At 56.2% G+C, this 26,469-nt stretch overlaps 1 protein-coding gene across 2 annotated transcripts in view; it reads right to left on the bottom strand.

Annotated features, from left to right (window-relative positions):
- CAMKK1 (calcium/calmodulin dependent protein kinase kinase 1) overlaps positions 1-26,469 on the bottom strand; it is a 93,504-nt gene that overhangs the window by 48,280 nt on the left and 18,755 nt on the right. Inside the window, exons 1-2 of one of the 2 annotated variants that reach the window (XM_035343051.1) lie at positions 9,420-9,690; positions 6,274-6,819 (exon numbers count right to left, since the gene is read on the bottom strand). In XM_035343051.1, the coding sequence (XP_035198942.1) occupies positions 6,274-6,729 (456 nt within the window). In that variant the 5' untranslated portion in view covers positions 6,730-6,819; positions 9,420-9,690. Of the gene's footprint in view, positions 1-6,273; positions 6,820-9,419; positions 9,691-26,469 lie in introns of those variants that run through there. The other variant, XM_035343050.1, reaches the window with a different exon arrangement.

Below are 26,469 nucleotides of genomic sequence, written 5' to 3'. Positions count from 1 at the left end.
CTCTGCAGCACGGCCCCCGGAGCTCTGCATCAGTCCCCAGCAGGACCCACACCAAGGCAGCCTCTAACTTCTGCCAGGCGCTGGGCACTTGGAGCTCAGCTCAGCAAAACCCAAACCCCGTTACAGGTGCTTTGCACCTTTTTTTTTTTAAATTTTCCTTCTTGCAGAAAGCCCGTAACAGCTCCGGTGACTGCCCCCCCGTGTCCCTGCAGACTGGCAGCGCTGGTTTTGTGCCTGGGCTCCTGCGGGGAGCAGGACAGTTGCAGCACGTCTCTGCCAGCCAGCACCTACCTCTGGGCCAAGTGTTCGGGCAGGTAACACCGGACGGCCCTGCTGCCTGCATCACGCCCGGGCAACTGCTGGTAGATATGAAAAGAGTGAACGAAATGAAATTTTAATGAAAGCCGTGGGTAAATGAGTGTGCGGCGCCCACCTCAGCGTGCAGTAATTGATTCCGCCTTAAAAACAAGGCGCCCCCTTCGTTCGCATGTCCGCGGTATTGCTCAAGAGGAGGGGAGGTCAAAGCTACATTGAACACAAATTCAATCAAAAAGTCATAAAGCAGGGTAACAGCCAGGGTCCGGGCCTAATCCATGAATCCACTGTTGCCAGCGCTGTGACAAACCCCAAGAAACTGAGAACTGAGCCTTCGCTGCCCAAGGGGGTGATGGAGTGGAAAGGAAGAGCCAGAGCTAATGGCCAAAGGAAGGCGTCTTCAGAAATCACTAGGCTGGCCACACACACCGGGAAAAATTCTGTCCTTAAAAGAAGCCGAATTCAAGTCGGTGAGTTTCTTCAAGATACACTTGAAAGAGAAACGCGGGAAGGAAAACTGGGAACTACAAGTCACTAATGATGACAACGCTGTTTTAAAATCATCCCAGCTGGAGGGGGAAGCGAAAGCCGTCCTAAAAGCAGCCTCAGTGAAGATGAAGCCAGACGGGGGCAGCGGGGGCAGCAACCAACACAAACCAGAACACTGTTAAGGGACAGAGCAGGATGCACAGGGAGCGCGGTGCTCCCGGAGGTAGGAAAGCCAGGTTTGAGATGTGACCCAAAGGAAGCGCAGGACTCGCGGCCAGCGCTGGGACCTGCTGGGGCCGTGCAGGCAGCTCAACGCCAAAGCTCAGCGCCAGCCTGGGCTCACCCACCCAGCCCTCCCAAACCCGGGAGCAGCATCCCAGGCGCCCGCTGGGTGCCTGGAGTCTCACCTGGGGAGAGGCCAGAAGCACAGAGACGTCTCCTTCCACACCTCTGCTCCAAGCCTGCTGGCGCAGTTCCGTGCTTTGTATTTTCTCAGCACGCAGCGTGGCAGCTGAGCTCCCCCAGCCCCTCCGAGCCCCGAGAGAGGGGGCTGAGCCCAGCGGGACAGAGGCAGCCCCGCCGCAGCTCTGGCTTTGGGCTTTCTCCCCTCCACCCTACACCCTTAAGACTGAGCTTTACGTAAGTTGGAAATGTAACTTTTAAATAAAAGTTAATTAGTCCTAGGAAAAGAAATTAGCAAGGTCCGTGGGGGACTCTCCTTTGAGGAATGTTTCCCAGGTATCTTTGATCTTTTTGAGAGAACTGCAGCTTGAGCCCCACAGCAGGACCTCTGCGAGAAATGAGTCCGGGGACTTGTGGGGCTGGAAGGGGAGGCCAGCCGTGCCGAAACCCAGGCCCCACAGCTGCCCCAGCCCCTCAGGGGGTTATCTTGGTGCACAGCGAGGAAATCACAACCTTGTGAAGGAAACCTGACTGCTCCAGGGACCTGAGGGAAGACCTGGGTGAGCCCACCACCAGCACCGCCTCTCACAGCTCTCGACACCAGCCGCTTCCAAGCAGCTGGCCAGACAGGCAGGAGGCCCATGATAAAGCCATGGAAAGGCAAGGGAAGGAAGGTTGGAGCGTGATTTATTTTCGGTGCCTCTGGGGCGAGCTGTGGACTTGGAGCGTAGGAAAATGCCCTTTGTCAGCTCGCCTTCCAGCCTTGGGCTCGGGTCAGCGGCAGCACCAAGCAGGGGAAGTTTCGTCCTCTGTGCTCCTGCTCGAGCTCACGGGGCCACCCACACAGCGGGGAGCTGGGTGCGAGCTGCTGAGCCCCCAGCGGAGAGACCACACCACTGCCAGGGCTGCGAGAACCACACCAGGCTGCCAGGATGGATCCAGGGCAGAGAAAGGGAATGTGTGAAAGAGAGGAAAGAGAACTCAGCCAGAGACTGCAGGAGGATAAAGCAATTAACAGTGCTGGCAGGTTGGTGGAGAAAGTCTGAAAAAAGACATCTAGCTCTGGCTAACTGCTGGCCAAATGCACGTTCTCTCGGCTGCCTCAGAAGGTTGGTTTGGGACGGCCAAATGAAGCAGCAGCGCACCTTCCAACGCGCGCTCCCAGCAGGTAGCACCCGCTGCAGGCGGGCCGTGCTCTGTCAGACCCAGTGACGAGATCCCGTAGGGCTGTACGAACTTGTTTGTAGGCTCTCGCCCTTTTCCTGGTACACACGAGAGCCGGGCCCTCATCCAAGCAGTGAAGCTAAAGGTGCGTATCCCAGCCCCGTGGAAAGCCCTCTTCTCTACCATGCTGCCAGGAGCACACCTCGGCAGAGGCAGCGTGGGCCGACGACCTAAATTCTGGGCCGTGTGCTTGAGCTCTGCAGAGCGATGCACCTTTAATAGCTTCAGCCTAATAACTCCGTGCCACAGCTAAAGGCAAAGCCTCTCCCTTGGCAGAGCAAAGCGCTGATGAGAAAAGCAAGGAAAAATCCCACCAGCCTCACAGGCACTCCCGGCAGGAGCACGGGGCTGGAAGGACCTTCAGGGGATGGGCCACCGAGAGCCTAGGAGAGGAGGGAACCACGCAGGGAACCTGCCTCACACCCCTGTGCTTTGAGAACTGCGGATCCATTTTCAGAGAGAGGTGGCAGATTGAGTTAATTAAGTGCACAGCACCACTGCCAGGAGAGCAGAACGAGTTACGTCTCTTGCCGAGTTCACATTGCAGCTCCAGGCTCGTCAGCAGCAGCTGCAAGAAACCAGCAGCTGCCAACACCTTGTCCCAGGGCAATTAGCTAATTGGTGGCTCTGCTCGGTTGAGCAGGAGCTGTCTGTACGAGACAACAAGCCCTGGCCCTGCTTCAAGCCCGCCAGCCCAGGAGCCCCGACACAAGCAGCCCCCCTCCGAAGGCCGGGGCTGGCAGCAGGGTACGGGGCCAGGGGCAGAGCCCACGGCTTGAGGCAGCTTCAACTTCGGGGCCTCGGGTCCGTGAGTCTAAGTGCTCCTCCCGGCCTGAGAACAAGTATTAAATCAGAGGTAAAAAGCTCAGCAGCACGGCTAAATGAGCACAAGGGTCTGCTGTAATTGGGAGAGCAGCAGCACATTCACGTCTGTCACAGCCCGCCTCCCAGAGCACGTTCCTGCGTTACCTCTCCAGGTCAAAGGCAGAGGAACCGCTGGCAGTGAGGCTCCGCTCCCGGGGAGGGGACGCAGATCCAGCCCTAGCTCGGTGTTGGCACCACACAAGAAATGTGGACAGGTAGCTGTGTCATCTGTCTTGGCTCCTGACGGAGGGTACCTGCACGGGTACCACCGACAGAAGCCTGAATGCTCACAAACCTCATCCTCGTTGCTGTGCAGAATGAAACTTGGCTGCAGCTGCCAGCCAGAGCGACGGGGTCCTGCCAGCGGGAAGGCACTGCTCCCAGTGCAAGGACAGAGCAGCCACCCAAAGGGCCCTAAGTAGCTGAGGGACAGGCTGGGGTACAATCGTGGTGCTTGCCTAGAACCAGATGTGCAAAGGATTCCCTGGCAGGGAGGGTAGGGGCAATGCTGGGACCGGCGAGGTGTCAGCGACCTGCCAGCCTCCCTCCTTGCTGAGGGTCTGCGCATCAAAATGATCAGGAAGAAACAGAGCGGCAGCTGCTGCTAAGCACACCGTGATTCTATTTCTTACCACGGGGTTATTTTATTCCCTGTAGGACCAAAAGCCCCAGCGCTTTGTCCCCAGTAGCTCTTACAAGCTCTGCCCCGTCTCCTGGCTCTGCTCGGCCCTCCCAGCTCACCAGCAAGGCTCCGCTCACAGCTCACAACCAACGTACCGAACAAATGCAAGGAGCAACCCAAGGTCTGCTCCCCATTTCTCTTCCGAGTTCCTGCTGCACGTTGGCCAGCCGTGCAGCTCGTGCTTGGACTGCCAGTGTCCCACCCAGCTACAGAACGGGCACCGTGCTGCGAGCTCTCGGCGGGCGGCACGCCGGCTGCTGGAGCTGGGCTGCACGCAGGCTGCGCGCTGCTCCTGCTGCCACAAATGTCATGCTTATTCTTCATTAGCGGGTGGTCAGCCTCAGACCGACCTCCTCAACAAGTGTGCACCTTCCCAGCCCTTTTGCTGTTTCTTAGCGGGTACAGGCCCCAGCCCTACAAGCTGGACAAGGTGCTGCTCCCGAGGGCCCTGCTGGGGGAGCAAGTGCCCCCGAGCGCAGTTCTTGCCCTGCCTCCCGTCCGCCTGCTGCTGCAGCGCTCCCCATTAGCATGGGTGATGGCTTCTCACAAGCACGGCACTGCTCAGCACCTCCTCTGCACTGAAGCAAGGCTCGAAATAGTTACAGCAAAGTGACCTTTAAAAACAGGGCTGCCTGACTGCTGCGGGAGCAGGCAACGCAGGGCTCCGCACCTGCATTTCTTACCGAGCACCTCCCGTCCCGAGGCAGTAACGGTTGCTCCCTGAGATGCAAATTCTGTGCATGGAGCCAGAGGATTTTCAATTTCCTTTCAGCCTGGAGCGTGCTACAACCACACTCGACTGCAGATACATGGAAGCAGATCTCGGACAAGCCCCGCTCCTGGCACAGCCAAGCACTGCAGGAGGGGAGTGCTGGCACACCGGTCACGTCCGTTCCCAGGAGCCGGCTCCTCGCCCTCCTGTCACTTTTATTAAAGCTGCCGTCAGAGGAGCTGCAATCTCTGCAGCTCATCTCATGCAGAGATCCACTTCCCAGCTGTCACCCACCTCACAGCTACCGTGACTTGCAAACGTTCCCAGTGGACAGTGGCTGATTTGCACGTGCACAGCACCCATCCTCTCAGGGCTATGGGGAAAACACCCGCTTGCAGGAAGGAAGCGCTAAGCCACCACGTTAGGCTCCAGCTCTCAATTCCAGTGATTTTGGCTGCTCAGGAGACAGGGCAGGACCCACAGTGGGATTTAGGCATCACAGCAGGGGGCATCGCAGCACCCAAGAGCACTGCAGAGGTGTGGCAGCACCAGAGAACCACGCTGGGCACCAGGCTCCCCATCGGCAGCAAGGAGGAATCGTGGCCAGACGGGCACTGCTCCTGAGCCCGCCTGCTGCCTCCATCCTGCTCAGTGCCCAGCACCAGGGGCAGCCTTTCCTCCAGGGGGGACAAAACATGCACAAGACAGTTTTTTTCCCAAACCAGCTGCAAGCACTAGGCAGACATTCCCCCTCTGGTACTCCAGTCCGCCCATTCCCTACCTAAATATCTTCCCAGCCGGTAGGACTTAACATTTGTGCTTCAAGAAACACCCACTTACTCCAGTTCTATCACGCTCGACTTTCCAAGAAAGCCCTGCTGAAGTTTCAGTTCCATCTGCACCCACTGCCTCACCGGCCCTGCTGCACCGCCCGCGGGGGACAGCCCCGTAGGGCGGTGGACTGCAGGAGGGACCGCAGGAGGGACCGCAGCCAGCGGAGAAACCCCTCCGCAGGACGGGGTCACAGCCCTCAGCTGCCTCTGCTGTTACAAAGCCATGCAAACGCTTCCGAGACAAGAGAAAATCCTGAGAGGAGCAGGAAACACCAGTGCATTTAAGCTCTTTATAAAATTAAATCATGCATTCAATAATGGCAAAACATAATAGGAGATACATAATCTCCAGAAGCTTAAATCCATAAAATCCCAGCGGCAAAGCTGCCTTGACTGATAAACCCCCAAAGGGCGCGCGCTGCAGGGACACAAAGCGAATCCATTTGGCCACAGCCCTTTCTCTGAGCAGCCTCCCGGGGCTCCTGCATGCTACTGTTACACTGCAGGGGGCCCGGCCCCTTCACACCAGGGGCCCCAGCCCGGTGAGGGTTGAAGAAGCCACGTGTCAGGTTCAGGGATGGATGTAAAGGTGTTCGGCCATTTCAAGCGAGCATAATCCCTGGTTTCAGGGATTTTTTCCCCTTAGAATGAACACTGCTTTCAGATTTACTGCTTCAAAAGACTACAGGCCCCCGTGAGCAGTTACAGCTTACCACACCCCAACAGCACAGTTAGGGGGAGGGCATGCCTACCTCGGCATCCGAGATGGAGACCCGATTGGACTCGATCGTTGGTCTCCTCATTATCCTCGGTGATGGCCCCGTGGCATAAGCACCAAAACCTGGAGAGTTGCTCGAAGCCAAATAACCTCCCGACGACCTTTCCTGGAGAGACAACTTCCTGCTGGATAGGACAGGTCTAGCGAGAGGTCTCTTGGAACCGTGCCTCCAGTGAGCATCCTCGGGCTGTCGGGAGGGCAGGAACTCGGTCGTTCCCACGTCACTGCTGACTCCATTTCTCTGGATGTCTTTTACGTTTTCAGAAAAGACCGTGTCGTTTTCTTCGGCGTTGTCCTCACCATTTTGGTCACTTCTGTCCGGGCTAACAGCCACAGCGATGGCTGCCACCCGCTCTGCCAGCTCCACCGGCGTGTCCTGGCAGCACGCGTCCGTGCCTCTGCCCACCGCGCTGGTCGGAGAGTCCCCCATCGCTGGGGCCGGTTCAGGCGGCACTGCGGAGAGCGGCGATGCTAGCACTCACCGGCAGCATGTGGCAGGAGGAACAGCTCCGCGAGACACCTGGAAGGAAACACAGAGAGGTAACGGCGGTAATGGCCGCTCACACAGACACGGCTGAGGCAGCCCCCGGCTCCTTCCCCGAGAGGGGCAGGCGAGGCGCGAGCAGCCTGCAAACAAGCGGCGTCACCCAGAAGGAGAGGCACTGCCGAGCATTGCGCTAGATGCAAAAACTTCCACAAGTGATAAGGATGAGATTTTATCTGAGTTTATCTGAGTTTTTTTTAACTTCTGCAGCTCAAGCGGGTCGGACGGCGTTTACAGTACGGGGAAGTGCGGCTTCTCCCCCAGCCAAGGGTAAAGGGTCAGCCCGATGGCCTCTTGAATTCTTTCTTACAGGGGACAAGAGCTCCTGGTACACGTCCAAACCCAGCCCGCAGCACACCAAGTCCACAGCCATGTAGGGCTCCCCAGCAGGCTCCGTTGCCCTGCTCGGCCCCGCGGTGTCTCAGAGCAGCCTGGAAGCCAAGCCACGGCCACTGACTGGCTCCCCAGCAGTCCGTGCAGACCCTCCCCAGCCAAGGTGGGATTTAAAAGTGGCTCTGTGGGTCTGGGGTCTGCCCAGGCCCCCATGGCTGCAGCCTACGTGCGAACACGCATCAGCCTCGCTGCCCGCTGTACGTAAAAGCTACACAGAGCTGCAACTCACCAAAGCTTCATGATCATCGGCACGTGGGCTCTGTCTTTTCCTTTGGAAAAGGCCCGCACAGCACAAGACATCACACAAAGCTGCCGAATAAAACCACCGCCTCCTGCACGCTAATTTCAGTCTCGATCTAAAGCAGAGAATTCAGTCTACCCGGTGGGGTCCAGAGCAGGAAACGAGCCTCTGCAGCAGCCGGCTGCCAGCCCTGACTGACCTGCTGAAGGACGCATCACCGACCGCTCTGCCCACCTCTGGGAGCAGCAGGGGGACCCCCGCGGCTTTACTCAGCGCACCCCGCGCTGCATCCGTGAACTGCAGGCTTACCACCGAGATATTGCAACCTCCGGTTTGCTACCGGCAAAGCAGGCGGTGCGTAAATACCCACACAAGGCAGGTAACGCTCCCATGGCCCTGTTTTCATGCTGGCTGCGCTCAGTTTCCGCAGAGAAGGGCAGGCCAGGTGAGTTCAGGAAGCTGCAGGCAGCCACCAGCCTGGGAACAAGAGCGGGCTCCCCAGGCATGGGCAGGGAGCAGAGGTCGAGCCTGGCCTGGAGCTGCCCAGCGATGCTCTGGTAAACATCTCCAGCTGAATGCTGCTGCGGAGAACCACCTCCCAGTGCCCTGCAGAAGCACAGCAGCCAAACTCGAGAAAATCTTCTACGTCGGTACAGAAACTGGAGGAAGACCTGGATGGCAGGCGTAGCCCTGGGTCGCATGCCAACCACGCCATGTACCGAGTGTCACAGGGAGAAAAAATCCTCCCCCAGCATGTTCTTCCCCACAGGCCTGCTCTTCACCTCCCTCCTCTCCGTCTCCATCCCAGAATAATCTTCCCCCCTTCTCCTGTCTTTTCTGTAGCATGTTTGAAACAAATTGACAGGAACGTCAGTCACTCAGAGCAGTAATGAAACGGAGAAATCAGCTTTAAAAGCTTCTATTAAAACTATATTTAAACCCTTCAATCCCCGAGCACAAATCCTCCCCAGAGCAGGAGGCAGGCAGCGGGGGGTGGCTCGCAGCAGCAGGGGAAGGGGCGCTGGGCTCCAGCACGCGGCCCCCAAACCCACAGAAAACCCAGCGTGCCATCCCCTTTGTGAGACCCCCCCTCTCTGCCTACCCCCGCACCACGTTCCCCCACAGCTCCCGTTACCAGGCCGGCAGGTCAGGGCAAATGGCAAGCCTCCAGCTGCCCCCTGCCCCCCAGGCCTCCTTCCTTGTGCTCCAGCACCTGCAGGGCCGGGCTGCGGGTCTCTCTCATCCCTTTTGATCGCTCCAGCTCCCGCTGCACGTTCTGTTCAGCCAGGCAAACGGCTGTAAGTGGGGACCCAGCGAAGCACCAACCGAGGGGGCAGTGCCCAGCTCACCCCCTGCCTCCCGAAGCGTAACGCTTCCAAGCGAATCCTCGGGTAATTCCCAACTTCACGTCAACCCCATAACCAGTCCACGAGATCAAACCAAACAGGTCCATACAGCATCGCAGCGCAACACAGCGCTGCTGGAAGCATGCTGCAAGAAATCCAGCAGGACTTAGAGAGGACAACTGTTCATCTGTACAATTGGGCTTGGTTTGGATTCTGCTGGTCCGAAGGATTCCTTTTCACTGCTAAATCCTCCAGAAGTCTATCAGAAAAAAATGGTTTCTGAGAGAGCAAATCAGCCGCACCCAGAGCAGCCTCGCCAGGCAGGATGCCCTGGGCAAAAGGCAATCATTTCTGCAAGGTGAGACAGAAGGGGAAGGAGCAGAGCTGCTCAGGCCGCCCCACGATGCGGCTCACTGTGGGACACCACGACTGCCCTCCAGGGGCTCCTGCTGCAGCACGGGGCCGGTGCTCCTCTCCCGGCCACCTGCCCGATCCCAAACGGTGAACTCCTGCCGCAGAGCAGGGCACTCTGCTCCAGCCAGGAAATGAAGCTGCAAACAAGCTTATATGAGCAGAATTAATTCACTTACACATACCTGATTTACTGCTTCTCCCTTCAGCTATTCCTCTCCTGCAGGCAGACAGCCGCCTCGCTGGTGTTTTCCGCAGCGTATTTATCAAGCGGCTGCACGTTTCCCTCATAGGCACTGAGCAGAGCACGGCAGAAAACAGGCTTTTAGAGGGAATATGATTCTGGAGAGAATGTCTCTGTATTGTACGTGGGAGCAGGAGATGAGCAAATGCAATGAATTGTGCTGCTCCATAACGTATTTCAAAGCATTGTCTGAAAAATGAGAGATGGTGAAGCTGGTTTGCTGCTCGGTCCTTCCATTTGGCTAACGAGAAACGTTCGCACAGGAGGGACGTGGAGGTTACAGGGCCCTGGGCTCGGCATCTCCAGCTTGGTTTCCTGATTTTGCTACAGGCTGCCCAGGAAAACGACTTGACAGCTTCGTCTGCCACAGTTCCCAGGCTCAGAAGAATGATGCTGTGCTCAGCCTGCCCCGTCCCACTTCCCCTTTCTGTCCCTGAGCACGCACTTGCCCTGTGCTCAGGCACCGAGGGGCCTTGCAGTAGAAGAGAGCACTGAACCAGACCTGCAGTTTGCACGGGAAGCACCCAGGCAGCAATCCTGCTCCTGCTCAGAGCTGGAGACTTCCTCAGGTGCCCACAGTGCCCTCCTCAACAGCGTGGGGACTGGCGGGACAGTGTGGGGCACGTCACACTGCAGCACTGCTTGAAGGCCGACCCCATTTGGTGCCTCTTGACTATGCAAGACCCAGAGGCAAAAGAGAAGTCCCAAAGACCCCAGAAGGCTTTGTCTGCTCCTTCGATATGCAGCAGCAAGGTCAGGGATCAGGGCAAGTTTCCCAGTCGGTACAGCCAGCCACATCCTGGGAGGGATGACCTGCAGACGGGATGCCACCTCCATCACCAGCACCCTTCAGGTCTGTCCCCCAGCCCTACGCACCCACCCCTGCCTTGGGCACACCCAGCCCTCCTTGCCTCACCTGCGGCTTGCGTTAGGTTGCCTCCCGATGTTCCCCCGCAGCAGCACAGCAAGGATTAATGATCTGCTCTGCTGCTGTCAGCCCGCGCCAGAAACTCCCTTTAAGGAGAGAAGCGGCGAGTCCGAGCCTGGGCAGCCAAGCCCCGAAGGGCTCCTCAGATGACATTTTTGAAATATTAGGTCAGCAAGTCCCTTTCAGGGCCCAGGCTGTTTCTCCGCACCAAACACCACGGCCTATGGCTATTTCCATCCCGGAGTGTCTCCTGAGCTCCCCTTTCTGCAGCTGGGTCTGCAGGACTTTGGCGAGCACCAGCCCACGACCCTGACACGAGGGAGACGCACGGGCATCACCCCGATGCCAACAACCTCGTACACACACCCAAACCCCAACCAAGCGGCTCAGCCACCTGCAGGATGTGGAGGCTGATGGGGGATTTGAGGCTGATTTGGGGGATTCAGAACAACAGCTGAGCTGCCACGAGCCCCACACGAGACACCAAGAGCCAAGGGGTTTGTTTCATGTACCTGCAAACCCTGCAGCCCCTGCAGAGACAACCAGGGCAGCCGGACAGCAGAGCAGCCTACGTGCCTGGCACAAGGGTAAACTGCTTCAGGTACAGACCCGACTGGAACCAGGAGAAATTCCCACAGCTCAAACACTAAATAGGAGCGCAGTGTTTGTGCTTTAGGCTCTTGTTTCAGAGCACAATCACGTCTTGCACTCGATCCTCTGATAATTCAAGTCTTTTTTCCTCTCCTCAGTCCTTGGCAGTGAGCCTGGCTGTTGTGCCACAGCTGAAAATTAGATCATAAAAGAGAGGCACTTTGATTACTTCTGTGAAGCTCCTAGCACAGCTTTAAAAGCAACCGCTGAATGACAAGAAACAGTATTGCTGTGATTCCAGCTCGTGTGAGACACCTGAAAAGCAGGGTTTGGGCTCCTGCCCCTGCGAGATTTCCTGAATGACAACAAACATCTCCCGGCCACTTTTCTTCGCCTGGAAAATGCATCATTTCTGCCTCCTTTTTCTTAGTGTCTGCGTGCCTTACCAAGGCAGGGGAGGTTCAAAAGGCATTTTAGGACTAGTACAGTCCCCGAGGCACAAAGGACAAGCACCCCAAGGACACATTATTCCATCCTCGTCCTCCTCTTCCTCGCTGCCCCTCGGTGAAGAAGCCAGCTCTGCTGCTTTCTTGCTCCTGGGGCAAGGCATGCATGCAGACGTGAGGTGGTGGGGTTGAGCTCAGCAGCAGGCTCCTGATATCATCGTACAAAAACAAGCCTTTACACCATGAAGGGTATGATTCCAATGCTGGGAATAACTGCTAGCACATTTAGCTACGTTCTGGAACTAACACGGATGCTGAACTGAAACCCCCAGCCCAGCAGCCCACGGCAGGAGCGCTAACAACCACCCTGCGCACGGCACGCTGAGCTCAGGGAGCTTTACAAAAGCTTCCCCGACTGCATTATATTTCCTCGCCCCACGTTCTAATTATATGATTAAACACATTTGCATAATCAGATGCAATTATACTAATTGCATATGTAAGCAATAATCAACCAAAAATTACTCCGAAGAAAAAAGTTTCTACTTAAGGATATTCCTGGGGCAAGAAAACCCTGAGGACTGCCAAATCCACCTAGCAGGGATGTTAATATGCAAATCCAGCAGTGGTATTAAGCATATCGATACAAATACCGAGCACCCCAGGTAAAACAGGAGCCCTGCCAGGACCTTCATTCGACGGGGAGCAAGTCCCAGCCGAAGAGGCACGGGGGATGGCCAGCGGGAGGCACTGAGCCCGCACAGCACCACTGCGAGCAAAACCCACGCAATAAAGGCTGCCCCTCGCCACCCCCACGGTGCTGGCAGCCAGCACAGCCCAACGGCCAGGTCCACGCAGCCACAGCACCCCTGCAGCTGGCCTCAGATTATAACAAATCCCCTCTGCCCTTGGGACAAGCGACACAAAAGCCTTGCAGGGGAAGGAGCCCAGCCGCTGCGTGGGCCTGACGTTAGCCCAGGAAGGACAGGAGGACGGAGGAGGTTGGTGTGAGAGGAGAGCACTGAGCCTGGTCGTGCTGCGTGACCACGCAGCAGACATCCCAGCACGTTCCCAGCCACGTAGGTCATTTGCCTGCCTCCACGAGACCCTACAGACAGTAATACGGAGGAGTTGGGCCTGGGGACATGTACACAGCTGAAGAACATGCACATCACTCACATGTTTGCTGTCAGAAGAGTAAGAACTCAGGAGAGCCTGGCTTCCCAGGCTGCTCCTTCTTGCTCCCGTCTGGCACTATCCTGACTGACCTGGACCTCAGAACCTGCACCCCCAAACCTCCTCTTCCAAAAGCCATCAGGAGTGCAGGAAATCCCCCAAACACAACTGGTACCTCGCGCAGGAAAAGCTGAAGCCCATAACCCCTAGGAAAGAAGCCTTCTGGCCAGCACCAACGAAAGCACACCCTGCTACAGCCCGAGGCTGCATGGCTGGGCACGAGCACCGTGTGCTCACAGCACAGGGGCTACCTGCAGGGTCAGTGCAGAATTTGTGCAGCAAGGGAGCGGCCTCGGAGGCAAAGCTGAGCAGGGAGGAGGAGAAGTGTCACGGTTACTGTCACTTGCTGAGCTGAGAGGCAGGGCGAGTCCCTGGAGAGGGGGCAGCCGTGGCAGGGAGCACAGCTTGCTGGAGGTGGCACTGAAACAGCCGGCGAGGGGGTGCTTCAAAAAATAACCGAGAATGTCAGATTACGCGGCGTTTGAGAGGGCTGGATTATTTTACAAGTATTAATGAGCAGGGCAGCGGCCAGACCCAATCAATTCACGAGCAAAATAACCGCCTCAGAGTCAGGGAGTCTTTAATATTTAGGGTCTTCATTGCAATAATGACTTTTCAAATGTCTGTGCCATGTGAAGGTAAATGGCAGTTAAAGCAAGAAGCTGTTTGATGGGAACGGGATTTGTCTCGGATGAGCCATCTGCCGCTGCAGTCCGTAACGAGGCCTCAGAACTGCCACGGAGAAGACGCAGCGATGAACAAACTGAAACGAAGAATTCCAGGGGAGCCGAATGGTGTACCAGTCCTCGCCTCCATGGGCACGATCTAACTCTGTCACCTCCTGTAGCATGGAGAGAAAGGGAGGAGGAGAAGGGAGAAATAGAACCGAAGGCACAAGGCACGGCACTGAGCGAGGCAGCACACCAACAGCTTTGCAGGAGCAGACAACACAGGGCATCTGCCCCCTGCTTTTAGCCTGAGGTCTGCTTTTCACTCCTGAGGAGCTGAGCTGCCAGGAAGGGCTTCGGGAAGCGGGGAGCCTCCAGCCAGGCAACCAGCTCCCTCGCTCTAGGCTGGGACCCTGAAAAATGGCAAACCAGCGTAGGCAGAGGCTGCTCCGGGACTGTTCCCTGCTGGGGCTGCATGCTGGCCAGCACGACCAGCAGCCCGCGGCACTGCACAGGAGGTGTTTGTTTGCACAGGTTAAAACACAGAGCAGGAGCCACAGGGCCACGCGCTGCACCTGGCTGTGCCTACCTTCTCCTGACCGTGAGGAAGAGCTTTCCTGCTCCCTTTCCGAGGCAAATTTGTTCAAGGGTTTTACTGCTGCACAGTATAAATGGCATTTTTTTTTCTTTTCTTTTTAAGTGGAGTTTTCTGCATTGCAGCTTGTGCCCATTGCCTCCAGTCTGTTCCTCGGGCACTGCAGAGGTGAATCTGGCTCTGGCTTCTTTCCTGTGTCGTCCCATCAGGCATGTACACACATGGAGATCTCCCTGGGCCTTCTCTTCTCCAGGCTGGACAATCCCAGCTGTCGCAGCTTCTCCTCACCTGGGGATGTTCCAAGCCCAGCACCACTGTTACAGTCCCTGGTTGGCCCTGCCCCAGCACGTCCCTGCAGTTCCCCTCTCTGCCCCTCCTGCTGGCAAGCAGTGTGCTCATCTCGTACCCCTGCAGCGCCCTGGCCTCCAGCAACACGGGGCAAACCCAGCTTCCCAAGGCACACAGAGCTCCCGTACTCCAGCCCCAAAGCAGAAGTGACCCCTGTCCCCTGGGCTGTGTGACAGGGCAATAGGTTCCCCCAAAGCAAAGATTCCCCCGGCCCTTACCATCGCCAAGGGGAAAGGCACGGGAAAACTTTCCTCTTGCCAGGCCTGAGTTTGCTCTTCCCGGTCAGCTGTCAAGTTTGGCCACGTTTCTTTTTGGAGAAAGGATGGGTAAACAGGTTGTTGTGCAAGCCAAGTAACCCAGGTAGCTCGTTTGCCTCCAGGCTTTGCTCTCACCTCGATGGAGGCCAAGGGAGAGGAGCACACGTCCCTCAGATGGGGCTGGGGCTTCTCCCAGCCCTCTCCCCTGCCTGCTGCCAACAGTCAGTACACCTGCTGGCACCTCAGATCCGACGGTTCCTCCTCTGCCCAGCTGGACTGCAAAGCTGCAGAGAGAAGCAGCAGGGAGGAAAACACGCCACCTCCTCCTGCAGGTATGAGTTTACAGAAGTCTTGGTCCGAAAACAGGTTGTGTGGCATTGCTGTCAGCTCTCCGCATCACGCCTGCTCGGGTTACAGGCAAAGCCAGGGGTTCCCAACAAGGACCTCTGCCAGCTCAACCGCGGCTGTGTTCCTACCCAAGTGCCCATGCCTGGGGTATGTTCTGTAGCGAGGCCCCGTGAGCCTGAGCACCATCCTGAGCAGCTGAGCCTCCAGTGCACGCTGGTGAAGTAAAGAAACAGGGAGGAGGGAAGCAGCAACCCAGAAGTGCTCAGACAGGCTTCTTTCCCGACAGCGGTGTCTCTGCCCGCTGCTGCCCGCTGGCACCCAGCAGGGACAGCCTCCAGGCTGCTGCTTTCCTCCCCTCTCCAATTTATCTGCCTCACCAGCACATTTTCTCAGGCTCAGCTGAGGAAGCGGCTCCTGCTTGCCTCCTCCCCAGCAGCACCTTCCCGATCCAACTGCTGGTTTCCTCTGCTCTCGAGGTGCTGGCAGAGCTCAGCCCCCCCGGTGCTGCACACCATGGGAGGATGTAATGGTATAACAGCAAATCACCGCAGAACAAGGCTGGGCTAGTTTAGGAGCAGCAAAGTGGGACTGGGGGAAATGTACACAAACAGCTCAGCAGCACAGCATCACACAGCTTCGGCAGCCTCAGATCTCCCAGCACAGACAGCTGCTGAAGTCAGGGCTGTCTAAGAAGCATCCACACTAAACGGAACAAGCCGCCAGACAGAACAAGCTCACATTTATACTTGTTGGGCTTAGAGGTTTATCTTCCTCCCAGATAAGGAAAAAGCTTTCAGCTGCCTGTGAGAGATGCGGAGGTATTTCAGGGGATGTATCTAAGTTGCTCGGTTCTGTGGAAGGCCGCAGTGAGGAGCCTGTCCAGCATTTTACAAACATTAATTTCCAGCTGTTGTAGGATTGCCAGTCTCCAATAAAAACGTACAGCACAGAACACAGCAGGCTTTCTTCTTCCCGGCGGTTCAAATATGAGTGCAGATTTCTCTTCAAGGTGATCTCTGCAAAGAGTTTTAATCAGGGAAATAATCCCAACACCCATCTCTAAGCATCCACGTGCTGAAGGTCTGCAGCACGCCCCGAGACAAGAGGTGAGTCAAGGGAGAACTACACAGAGCAAGACAAAAGCAGCGGCAGCTATAAGACAAACGGACTTCGAATCCAGAGCTCAAATTATCTGCGGTATTTCAACATGAGTAACTCCCAGCTTTTGATAACCCTCACTTCTTTAGAAACCCCAGCACGGCCTCCGTTAGCCTGCACAAACCCAGAAGTGGGGAGGCTCCCCACGCAGGGCGAGCAGGCTCCAGGCATGCGAGACAGCGGAGAGCCACCGGCGTCCCAGCCAGGTGACCCCTGTCGGTTCCCCTGGTGCCTGCACACAGAACCCCTGCTGCTTGGAGATCTGAAGGGTAGCAGGTTTCCCAATTCCTTTGAAGCCTTAAGCTTTAGCTCTCTAAGCCAAAATGCACTTTCAAAGCCCCAAGGTCAACGACTGGAGATTATCCAGTGAGGCACTAGGCAAAAGCTGCAGCACAAAGCTCTTCTTTTGAGTCCCTGTAATGCTATTGCAGAAGTTGGGGCACTTGTCAGAGCACAAAAAGGCCTCGCAGCCTATCCACCTATGTGAGACATTCTCCAGGTGCAGCTTTACCTGGAAAAACACGTGAAAACACCACCCTGGGGCACCCACTTTGCACTCCCATGTTTCTGGCTCTGCACAGCAAGCCCAAATCCAACAGGCAGCCTCAGCTGGGGTGCTGGCAGCCCTGGGACACCACAGCAGCGTCCCCATTTTCCATGGCTCAGGACAAGCAGCCCAAGTTGTACCCGACCCACCAGAGCCTTTCTGAGGCATCTGAAGAAGATGTGAGCCATCCCTCAGCTGTGTTGGCTCTGCAGAGCTACAACCAAGAAGAGAAAAAGGCACATTTGGGGCCAGCAGGTGCCAGAGGAGGAAGAGGAGAAAACCTGCTGGTACGAAGACGTTCCTTTGCTGAGGGAGGTGTGCTTTGGATGGCAGCACAGGATTCCAGCCTGCTTCACCTGCTGGGCCGCCATCGCTGTACCTTGTTCTCCTGAGAGCTCAGCAGCCTGAATGTCTGAGCTGGTCCCGCCTGCAAATCACAGCAAGCCTGCGGCTGGGTTCAGGGAAGCCTGAGACACTCGAGGCTCTGATGAGCCTGCCCTGCAGACAGCCTGCCGCCCCTCTGCCTCCCGGGGGAAGGCTGCAGACAGCCTGCAATCCCTCCCAGCCAGCACAGCCTGTCCTCAGGGGAAGAGGGCACAGAAGTCAGCCAGCACCCCCTGCTCCACCCCACCCTGAGCCAAGAGGTTGGGGAACCCTTTCACCCTCCTGCTGGGAGCTGGAGGAGAGCCCCGCTCCGCAGCCCAAGCCCCGCTCCCGGCTCAGAGAAGCACACTGAGCTACCGAGGAGCTGCCACAGCTCAAGAAGCAGGGAGGGAGCTGACAGCGATGGCAGAACGCAGGGGGCTGCCCCTTTGCAGAGCTAAAACCTCCTTCCTGGTCTCCAGCTGGGGCCATAACGCCTCTGATGCACACAGCAGGCAAATTAAAGAACACCACCCTAAAAACCCCACGAGCAAACAGACCCCAGACCCCTTGTCCAGAGCACTGCAGGCAATGCCACTTCGAACCACAACCCGAATTTCCCAGTTTGCCTCCAAAAATTACTGAGGCAGAGGAACACAAGTCCAGGTTAAGAGGGAAGGAGGGAAACAACCACGGTCTGTGCAGTTTGATAGCAAGCAGAGACGTGGAAACATGGCGTGTGGGTTGCAAACACACTCTGACCACTGCTTGTGCAGCGTGGCCTGCCCCATGCCCAGCAGGAGAGCACAGAAAAGAAAAGAAGACCTAAAGCCAATGGACTCAGACAGGGGCAACAATACCTGCTCCCGTCAGCTGTCCCAGGAGACATCCCCGCGGCGCAGGTCAGCATGTCGCCGGGAGATGAGTTACACAGCGCTAGCTACTCAGATATCCTCCTGGTTGCCAGGGGGAGAGAAATCAAAGAACAAAACTGGTAACAAGGCGGAGAAAAAGGAAAGCATGTGTTTAAAAGCCTTGCTGGCTCCTCGCCAGGGTGCTCAGCACCTTCCAGGACGCATCTCAGAGCAATTAGTCTGGGTGCAGCCACTGAGTTCCACCCCACAGTGCTCGTCTCTGTGCTGCAGATGTCGGCTCCGCTCCAGCAAAACACTTAAGCGCACACTTGAACTTTAACTACAGTCCCAGGACATCAGGAGGGACGATGTTCCCGCACTGAAGTGTGAACAGCATTGAAAAATGCGGCCTCAGAAATGAGGAACTAGATTCATGTGAGCGGCTGGGTGACCGTGTGTCTCACGTGCGGAACAGGAGTGCTGCCCAGCCACGGAGCTGTCCCAGGGCTCCTGTCCCAGGAGGGGAGGACAACCATGCTTGCCTCCACATTTGCACTTCCAGCTCTTCCTGAGGCCAAAGGAGCACTGGCATAATTCTCAATACATCCATCCCCTGGGGGGGGGGGGGGCACCTCTGCCCAGCTTTCTTCCCTCCACCCGCACAAGCTGCTCAAGCAAGATGTGACCCACGGCCAGAGCCACCGTGAGCCGTGTGTCCTGGAGATGCTGCAGGTACTCCAGCAGCACCTCGATGCAGCTCCTGCTTTGTTCCTCTCCCACCGCCCTGCCCAGGCCCCAAACCACCAGGGCTGGTTTGCTTTGCAATGCTCGAGCCCATGAGAGGTGCATGTGGGCGCAGGGAGCACAGCGCTCTCCAGACGTCCCAGTTGCTCACTGATGGCTGAAAGGAAAAATAAACCCACCTTGGAGGCAGCTGCATCTGCAGCTCTACCTGCAAGGGTAGAAACTGCACCTGGAAGGTTTTCTGACCAGTAACACCACCAAATCACTACAATTTGCCTTCTTATTATTACTACATTATCACATATATAATCATCTACAGCCTTTGAGGTTTAGTAACAGTTTTGCAAATGCGGTAGGCTGTAAAACAGAACACAAAGACACTTCTTTTGAAATTAATAAAAGCAAAACAAACTGGGAAGCTTATTGAGGAAGCGGTAACTTCCTCTGCACTTGAATTCTCCAAGACGGATGGCTGGGCAAGTCAGCCACGTTTGTGGCCCAGGAGATCTAGCTCACAGCTACAGAGACCTTAAAGCCCACGAGCCTGTGAATTTTTCTCTAGTACCTGCCACAGGACACTCACAAGAAAACTATTTTGGGCTTTCCTTTCCCCAGTTCTGTTTAACAATAAAACCCCATTCCTCTGCTTCCTGGTTTAGAAACCGTGGCCCAATCCATTTCCCTGGGAAATTCCCATTTACATGCTATCTGCCACCTGCCCTCACCTATCGCATCCTCCAGACGCTGCCTCCTCCCCTGGGGTGGGAGAACAGCTGCAGCAGTCGGGGTGAGACGGTCTGGCTTAGATGGCTCTGCAAAGGTCGCTGAGAGAACCCCGAAATTCTCATTACTGACCTCTGGCTCCTTTATTTGCCTCTGTACTCTTCCTCTAACTGGACACGCCATTGGAGGAGTAGATCTAATGCCAGCATCATTTGTTACACCCCCACATCATCATTCCTGATAGAAACCAGCCCATCAGCACCAGAGCTGTGATCAGTGACCTGGTTTTCCTGGTCAGCACATCCTTTTTGACACCTGCAGCACTGGTAGGAATTTTACCACTCCCAGCATGGGAAAGCCCCCGCCAAACCCGTCAGCACTGCCCCGTGCCGCTCTGCGCAGCTCTCCCACTTGGGCTGCCACCAGCTGCTGGGTCAGGCGAGGTGCAGAGACCACGACGTGCCGCGCTGAGCTCACCCGGCTGGATGAGGAGCAGCCCGTGTTGTATTTGCTGCGGGGGGACTGAGATTAGAAAGGGAAGCTGGGAGATTAGAAGGAAAAAAGGGAAAACCTCAGCTTGCTTGCTGATGTATGACCCACTGCCAGGTTTATCGAGTCATTTTCCATTGTTCCCTCAGGTTCTCAGGTATCCTGTTCACTTGCTTAAACACGTGCATGTTTCTCAACAAGCAGGTTTCAAGTCAACCTCTTCAATAGTCTTGTAATGGAAAAAGGCAGTAACAAATACAAGCTGAGAACAGCAGAGCTTATTTGCACATCTTCAGAGTGGTTCAGGGGCCAGCTCCCATCTAAACAAGCTTTTATGCGCTGCTGGTGGCACGGGAGAATAGGCTCAGACTCGTACTGACAATGGGGACTCACTCAAGTGCCCTGAGAACAAAGCCTGAGAAGTCTGACTTGAGGCATGAGCTCACTCTGCCTGGCCAGGAAGCCAAGACCCAAATTCGAGCACTGCTACAAAACTCGGGCTAAGTTCTTGGGATGCACCTTGCTTGGCAGAGAGAACTGTTTCAGCTTCTGTCTCACAAACCATCCCATCACATTCCTTCCCATGGCCTTGCGTTAATTGCATTATCTTCCCTCCCACAATCACTCTTTTTTTAGATACTTCAAAAAAATATTAAAGGGAGGGGTGGAAATTTTAAGCTCATCTCTACCCCTGCCGTTCTGGAAGCACCCAAAAGGAGAAGCACTTCATTCTCAAGTGACTAAGACGTGAGTCAGCTGATGAATAAGCACATCAGCTCTCCAAGCCTCACTCAATTCATGACCAAATGCAAATCATTTCATTACCTAAATCACTTGTCCGTTTTTGATGGCAATGCCGCAGCACTCGAAGGTCCTGCAGGGGCTCCCATTTCAGACGCCAGGTAATTGCTGCTGAACTTGTCACGCTGCGGTAGGCAGCGCACTGCTAGGAAACCCTGCGCTGGGGAGTCAAGGAAAGCCAAGTTGTGAGCTTGCATTTTAAAGTGCTCTGAAAGTCCACTCCTGAGACACCTCCAACCTCAGCTAACGCCTGGGTTAGACATGTACAGGCTGCTGGCAGCAGCCTCTCGTTCGGCTCAGCACCCTACAAACACAGCCCCAGCTCCCGGAGGCAGTGGGGCTCCGTGTGGGCAGGTGCCAAGGTTGCAGCCAGACTCTTCTGACATCCTTCTGTTCTTACACAGCTCTTATACGGAGCCGCAAAAGCATCGAGTTAAAATGGTACCTGCACATCCTGTCACTCCGGAGGAAACTCAGCACCTCCCAAAATTAACGTGTCACATCCTCACCAACGCCCTGTGGGATGCATCACGGGCAGGGAAACAGAGCACCGGGGCACAGGTGGAGTTGGGAGCTTAAGATCAGAAGCGGGTCTAGCTCTCTCCCCAAAGGCCCTGGCACGTCTGGGCCACCACCAGGGAGTAACCAAAACATCCCCAGCCAGCCCGGGCAACCCATGCTGGCAGGAACGATTGGTCTGTCCGACCTGTCTTACAGTCCAGCCTTTCTATGGAGCAGCTAATTTCTCCACGTTCAATTAGCGCAGCACATAAAAGCCTCCAAAAAGTGGAATAACTTTACAGAAATAATTTCAATTGGTCTGTCAAAGTAAACGCCGTGACCAAGGGCTTGGCACCACACGGCCACAGCTCTGCTGCCGTTCAGGGACACACAAAATGTGGGTTTTGTGAAGCCTTCAGCAGACACCCAGGTGAGCGCAGCAGGGTTTTCACAGAACCGGCCAGCCCTGCTTTAGACATAAAGGAAGAGAAGAGAGATTTCTCACCAGGGAGAGAACGCACAATTTGCCTGTGCCAGACTAACGATGTTAACGGCCATCCGCCCCACCGGCTTTCCTCCGCGGAGCTGAGGCTGCTTTGTCTTCATTATTCCCTTTGGCACAGAGGAAACCTTGCAACACCCTGTGCTGAATCCAGCGGCCACGGCACAGCTCCACGTGAGGGGCAGGTGGGGGGTGGCAAGGGACGTGCCAGTGCTCAGCACCCGCAAGCTGCCGGCGGGGGGGACGCACAGGGTGAGGGCTCTGGCACTGACGGCTCAGCCCCTGCCTGCAGAAGCCAGGTCTGGCAGCTGTGTCCCCGGAGTGGCTGCTAACAGGGTGGCACGCACTGACACACGCCTGCACAGCACGCAGAATTAAGCTGACAGCCCGGATCCCACTGGCACGTCATCTTCTATTGCTCTCCGTGATGTTGGATCGGATGCATTAAGGAGGGGGAAGGGAAAACCAACAGCCTTCAAGGAGAGCGCACAGCAGCTCCCCTGCCCTGCACTTCACTGCTGCAAACATGGCCCTTCTCCCCCACTCGAGGCATCTTTCAAACTAAAGGGCAATTACCGCTCCTGGCTGGTTAGAGCACCGTGAGATCTGCCTGCTCCCCGCTGGGATAACCGCTCTGCCTGCCTGTCCCTCTCCAAGCCACTCTCCTGAGTACAGAGGAGGCAGCGAGACCTCCCCAGCAGCCTCCAGCTCCCCCGAAGGCGCTCAGTGGCTGCCGGAGGGCTGCGGGCTGCCTCCCCGCCTCTGCGCTCCGAGCACCTGCCTCTGGCTGTGGTGGCAAGCAGCCCAAAGGCACACAGATCCGCTCAGCAGGCCAGCAGCTGCACCTGGGGGAGAGGGAGGTAGGGAGAAAGGAGCTTACTTTTATCAGGGCACCTTTATCAGGGCACCTTCCCCTGGGAGCGTGCTGCGGAGATACAAGGGCAGCCTCACCCCTGCAGTGCTCCCTCAGCTGTCTGCACCTGGCTGGGGGGCACGGCCGGGCCGCTGCCAGGGCCACCCTCACACACAGCTGCAGCTCCTGCCTGGTACTGAACTCCGAGGGGACCAGAGAGAGGACATAATCTGTAGGAAACCACCTAGAACCAAGTGGTTCGTGGAGACCCAGCCTCCCACGTCCCTGGTTTCAGGCTGAGGGTTTCGCTCTGCTCCAACTGGAGCGAGGTTTTGCTGACCTCTGCCCTGCACAAATCCCTGGGAGGCTGCCCACTTCACATGGGTTTCTCACCCCTGGAAGGCTCCTTCCTGCACTTACCAAAGTCAGTAGCGACAAAACTCCCCAAGGATCGAGCTGGGAGCAGCTGCCACTGCCCTGCCCCTGCCCTGGATCTGCTCCACACAGTGCTGCCGGCTGCAGCCGAGGCAACTTCGTCGCCACTCCATCTCACCCAGCTCTATGCCGCCCTGCACCTTGTGCCACGCTGCCTTTAGGTCCTGTTACTGCAAACATCCGCATCTCCACTCGCAGTGCCTTGCTTCCCTGAGCTGTTTTTTAACCTGCCTTGCATTTTTCAGAAGGTCAAAGCCAGGCAGAGCACTTGTGGCCTGCCCATGGGACACAAGTGCCTGCTGAACCACTTGCACTCTCCCTGCTCCTCTTTCCTGCCTCCCCAGCACAGGATTGCTAATTCCTGCCCTCCCCTTCCTATACCCCGACCTTTAGATGAGAAGGCTTCAAGTCAGGCTGTCACTGACTGTGTCTTGGTATGGCACTGGTGCGGTGGGACCTTGCCCTGCCACCCCTGCAGTATGAACCACAAATGAAATGCAAAATCCTGCTCGCACAGGGTCTGGTTCATAGCTCCGTGGAAAGCTGCCTCTTTTCAGCAGCACGTGGAGCAAGCAGAGCCATACCCAGCACGAGCAGAAGAGAGCTATTTGCACAGCTAACTATTTGGGGAATACAACCATGCAAAAAACACAATTTTCCAGCCGAATGTCTTCGCAGCTTCCACCAGAGCAAAAAAAGCGCGCACACATGTACGTGTGCATTTATCCAGTGGCTCTGGCACAGGAAGCGCTCCGATGCCATGGTGACGGCTGCTCCTGCAAAGCCGTAACGCAACAGGCACGGACAGACCTGAGGCAGTTAGGGCAGCAGCAGTGCTTGTGCTTACATGACCCGCAGCTACTGTGAGAGGGACAAAATATGACTCTCGTGAAAAAGATCCAAACCAAAGCCCAGATCCATCGTTAAACTGATTAATCAGGCTCCTGGAAAGCTCCCCGGGGACTGGGCTCAACCTCTGCTGCTGTTATCAGCACAAGCCCTGCACGGCAGTACCAAGAGGCTCCCCGAAGTCCTGCACACTTTGGTCACTTTGCAACGAGGCTGCTCAGGCTCACGGCACTCAGCGCGCTCCTAATTGAATGGACAGGGCCAAGAGGAAGCATTTGGCTGAAACTTACACAGCAGCCAAACAAAATTCTTCTCGGCCGTTTTAATGACAAGAGAGCCAGCAGTCCGTCCTCTCCAGAGCAAGGCTGGGTGGCTCCGGTGTATTTGGGTAGGAGCGAGCCACCAGGTGACTTAAAGGCAGAAGGTTCCTGCCCACCTGCGCACACAAGGACAATGGAGACAATCAAGCCCAAGTGCAAACCAGCTGAAGAGAACCAAGCCGAAGGCACCCCAACGCTGCTCCCAGCAGCTGTGGGTGCTGGCGGGGCCCCTTGAGTGCTGCTGGCTCTGGGAAGCTGCGAGAGGCTGAGGGGAAGCCGTGGCGAACGGGCAAATGGCACCCAGGGGGAGAGGGCTCCCCGGGAACCTTACTGGCAGGTAAACACGGCGTGGGAATGGCAACCTGGTGAGACAGCAGCCTGCCCTCCTCGCTGGGTGTCAATCACGCGTTCCCCCAAGTCCCCAAATTAGAATTAAATACAACACTGCCGCCTCTGCACCAAAAATTAGTCAATCCATAAAAAGCATTCTCCTACGTCTCTCTCTCTCATGACTCGCTGCAGGCCCCCTCATTCCTCTCCCCCCGGAGGATCAGTTTGGTTATGGGAATGTTCTGATGGCAGCAGTCTGCAAACTTTTGTGCAGGGTGATTAAACGACCACCTCTGTGGGGCAGCTCAGACTCGGCTGGCTGATGCTCAGCTGGCCCACCTCAGGCTGCTATAGCGAAGTGAGGGAAGGGGACTCTTCCCACTGAGCACATCTAAAACTGCACCGTGAGCTGGCCGTCACTGCATCGGGTCACTCAGGCCCTGAGACAGCAGCTCGCCGCTTGCCTCTGCGGAAGACAGAGCAAGTGCCGCCTCCCCCCCAAGTTGGTTTTACCCCGCAATTCCTCCAGATGTGCAGCTCAGAACAAAATAACCACCTCAAAACACGCCTCCTCGGCCCAGGCCTTGTTAGAGGCACAGGCTGAGGAGCGCACACTACGTACGGAGGTCCTGCCAGGTGGGAGCTGTGCTTCACACACCCAGCGCTCCGGGGACTGGGCAGGAAGGAGACAGTGCTGAACCACCTCCATGTCTAACGATGGCTCCAGGAGGACGTGGAGCTGGCCACATGGCCCAGCCCATGGATGCCATCTCCAAGCACGGGGCAGGTCAGCCACCTCCTTTTTTCAAGCAATCACTCTGCCATTTTCCACTCTGCTCTGGAGGAGGAATCGGCACTGGACACAGAGGGAGCCGGAGTCCTGCTAGCAGCCTGATGCCTGGGAGTCACGTTTTACTCCTGACTGGCACCACCTCACCACACAGACACACTGAGCTCTCCCCAGAGCAAGGCCAGCAGTCCCACGGCCAGGGCTCGGAGGGCTGAGCATCACCAGGTGTCTCACAGTCCTGCCTCTGTGCAGATCTCACTCACCGGCACCCGGGGCCGTGCAGTCACCTTCCACCTCTCAGAGCCCCGACTCCCAGATCTCAACAGCAGCACTTCCATCTGCAGCAAGGTTTAAGCGAGACAAGTCCCAGCACATACATTGCCGGAGCACTGCTTGGGAGAGCGTGAGAGCTGTGACACCAACCAAAAGGTTTCAAGTGGTTCTTAATCAGCTACAATAATAAATAATACATCGACTTTCAAGTGCTTGCTCATTTCTGAACGTCTCCCATAAATACCCAGCCAGCGAAGCAGCCTTTGAACAGCGGCGCTGGTATCGTTCCCCTTCCGCGCTAACCCTGTGCTATTTGCTTGAAATAGAAATTCAGGAGGAGAAACCTGGGTTGAAAGGCAACGGGATTTCGGAAGTATTTTAAGTATTCAGAGCTGCTCTGAACAACAAATACTTAATACAAGTGTTTACTCTCTTCTAAATTTCTCATTATTTTAACGAGAAATCTTTTATATGCCAGTTTTAATCCCTTCAGCCAGCCGGGCTGCTGCTGAACAGCCTTCATATCAGACAAAGCTCTCTGGGCAGGCTTCAGTCCTGCCAGGGCAGAGGCTCAGCGCTGGGGCACGCAGCCTTGTGGAAAGCAGCACCAAGATAAAAGCCTGGCCTCAAAACCCAGCCTGAAGTGGTGAAGTACAAGTTTTGTTTTCAACGTAGGTGGGATTTCTAGTACAGGGTTTTGAAAGCAGGAGTTGTATTAAAAAATAAAAAAATCAGTGCAAATCTCATCCCAGAACCACAGCAGAGCTGTCAAGACCATCAGAACAGCACCACGTCTCCAGGGCCTCCAGCACCTGCTGAAGAACAGGCTGGGGGTGGTCAGTGCCGTCTGGCTCTTAGTGAGCATTTGAGGAGCTCCAGTCCTTCAGGTGGTGACTGCGCAGGCTGACCGTGCTCATCTGCAGCAACGAGCCCTGGTCCCCAGCTGAACGCCCCAGCACAGGTGGCTGGTGCCAGAAGATGTGCCCTGGGGACGTGCAGCCCTCCTGGGGACGTGCAGCCCTCCTGGGGACGTGCAGCCCTC

Source organism: Oxyura jamaicensis, chromosome 19 (genome assembly GCF_011077185.1).
Source record: "Oxyura jamaicensis isolate SHBP4307 breed ruddy duck chromosome 19, BPBGC_Ojam_1.0, whole genome shotgun sequence".
Taxonomy (NCBI): domain Eukaryota; kingdom Metazoa; phylum Chordata; class Aves; order Anseriformes; family Anatidae; genus Oxyura; species Oxyura jamaicensis.
The sequence above is the reverse complement of the archived record's forward strand: the minus strand, read 5'-3'. Positions and strand labels throughout refer to the sequence as shown.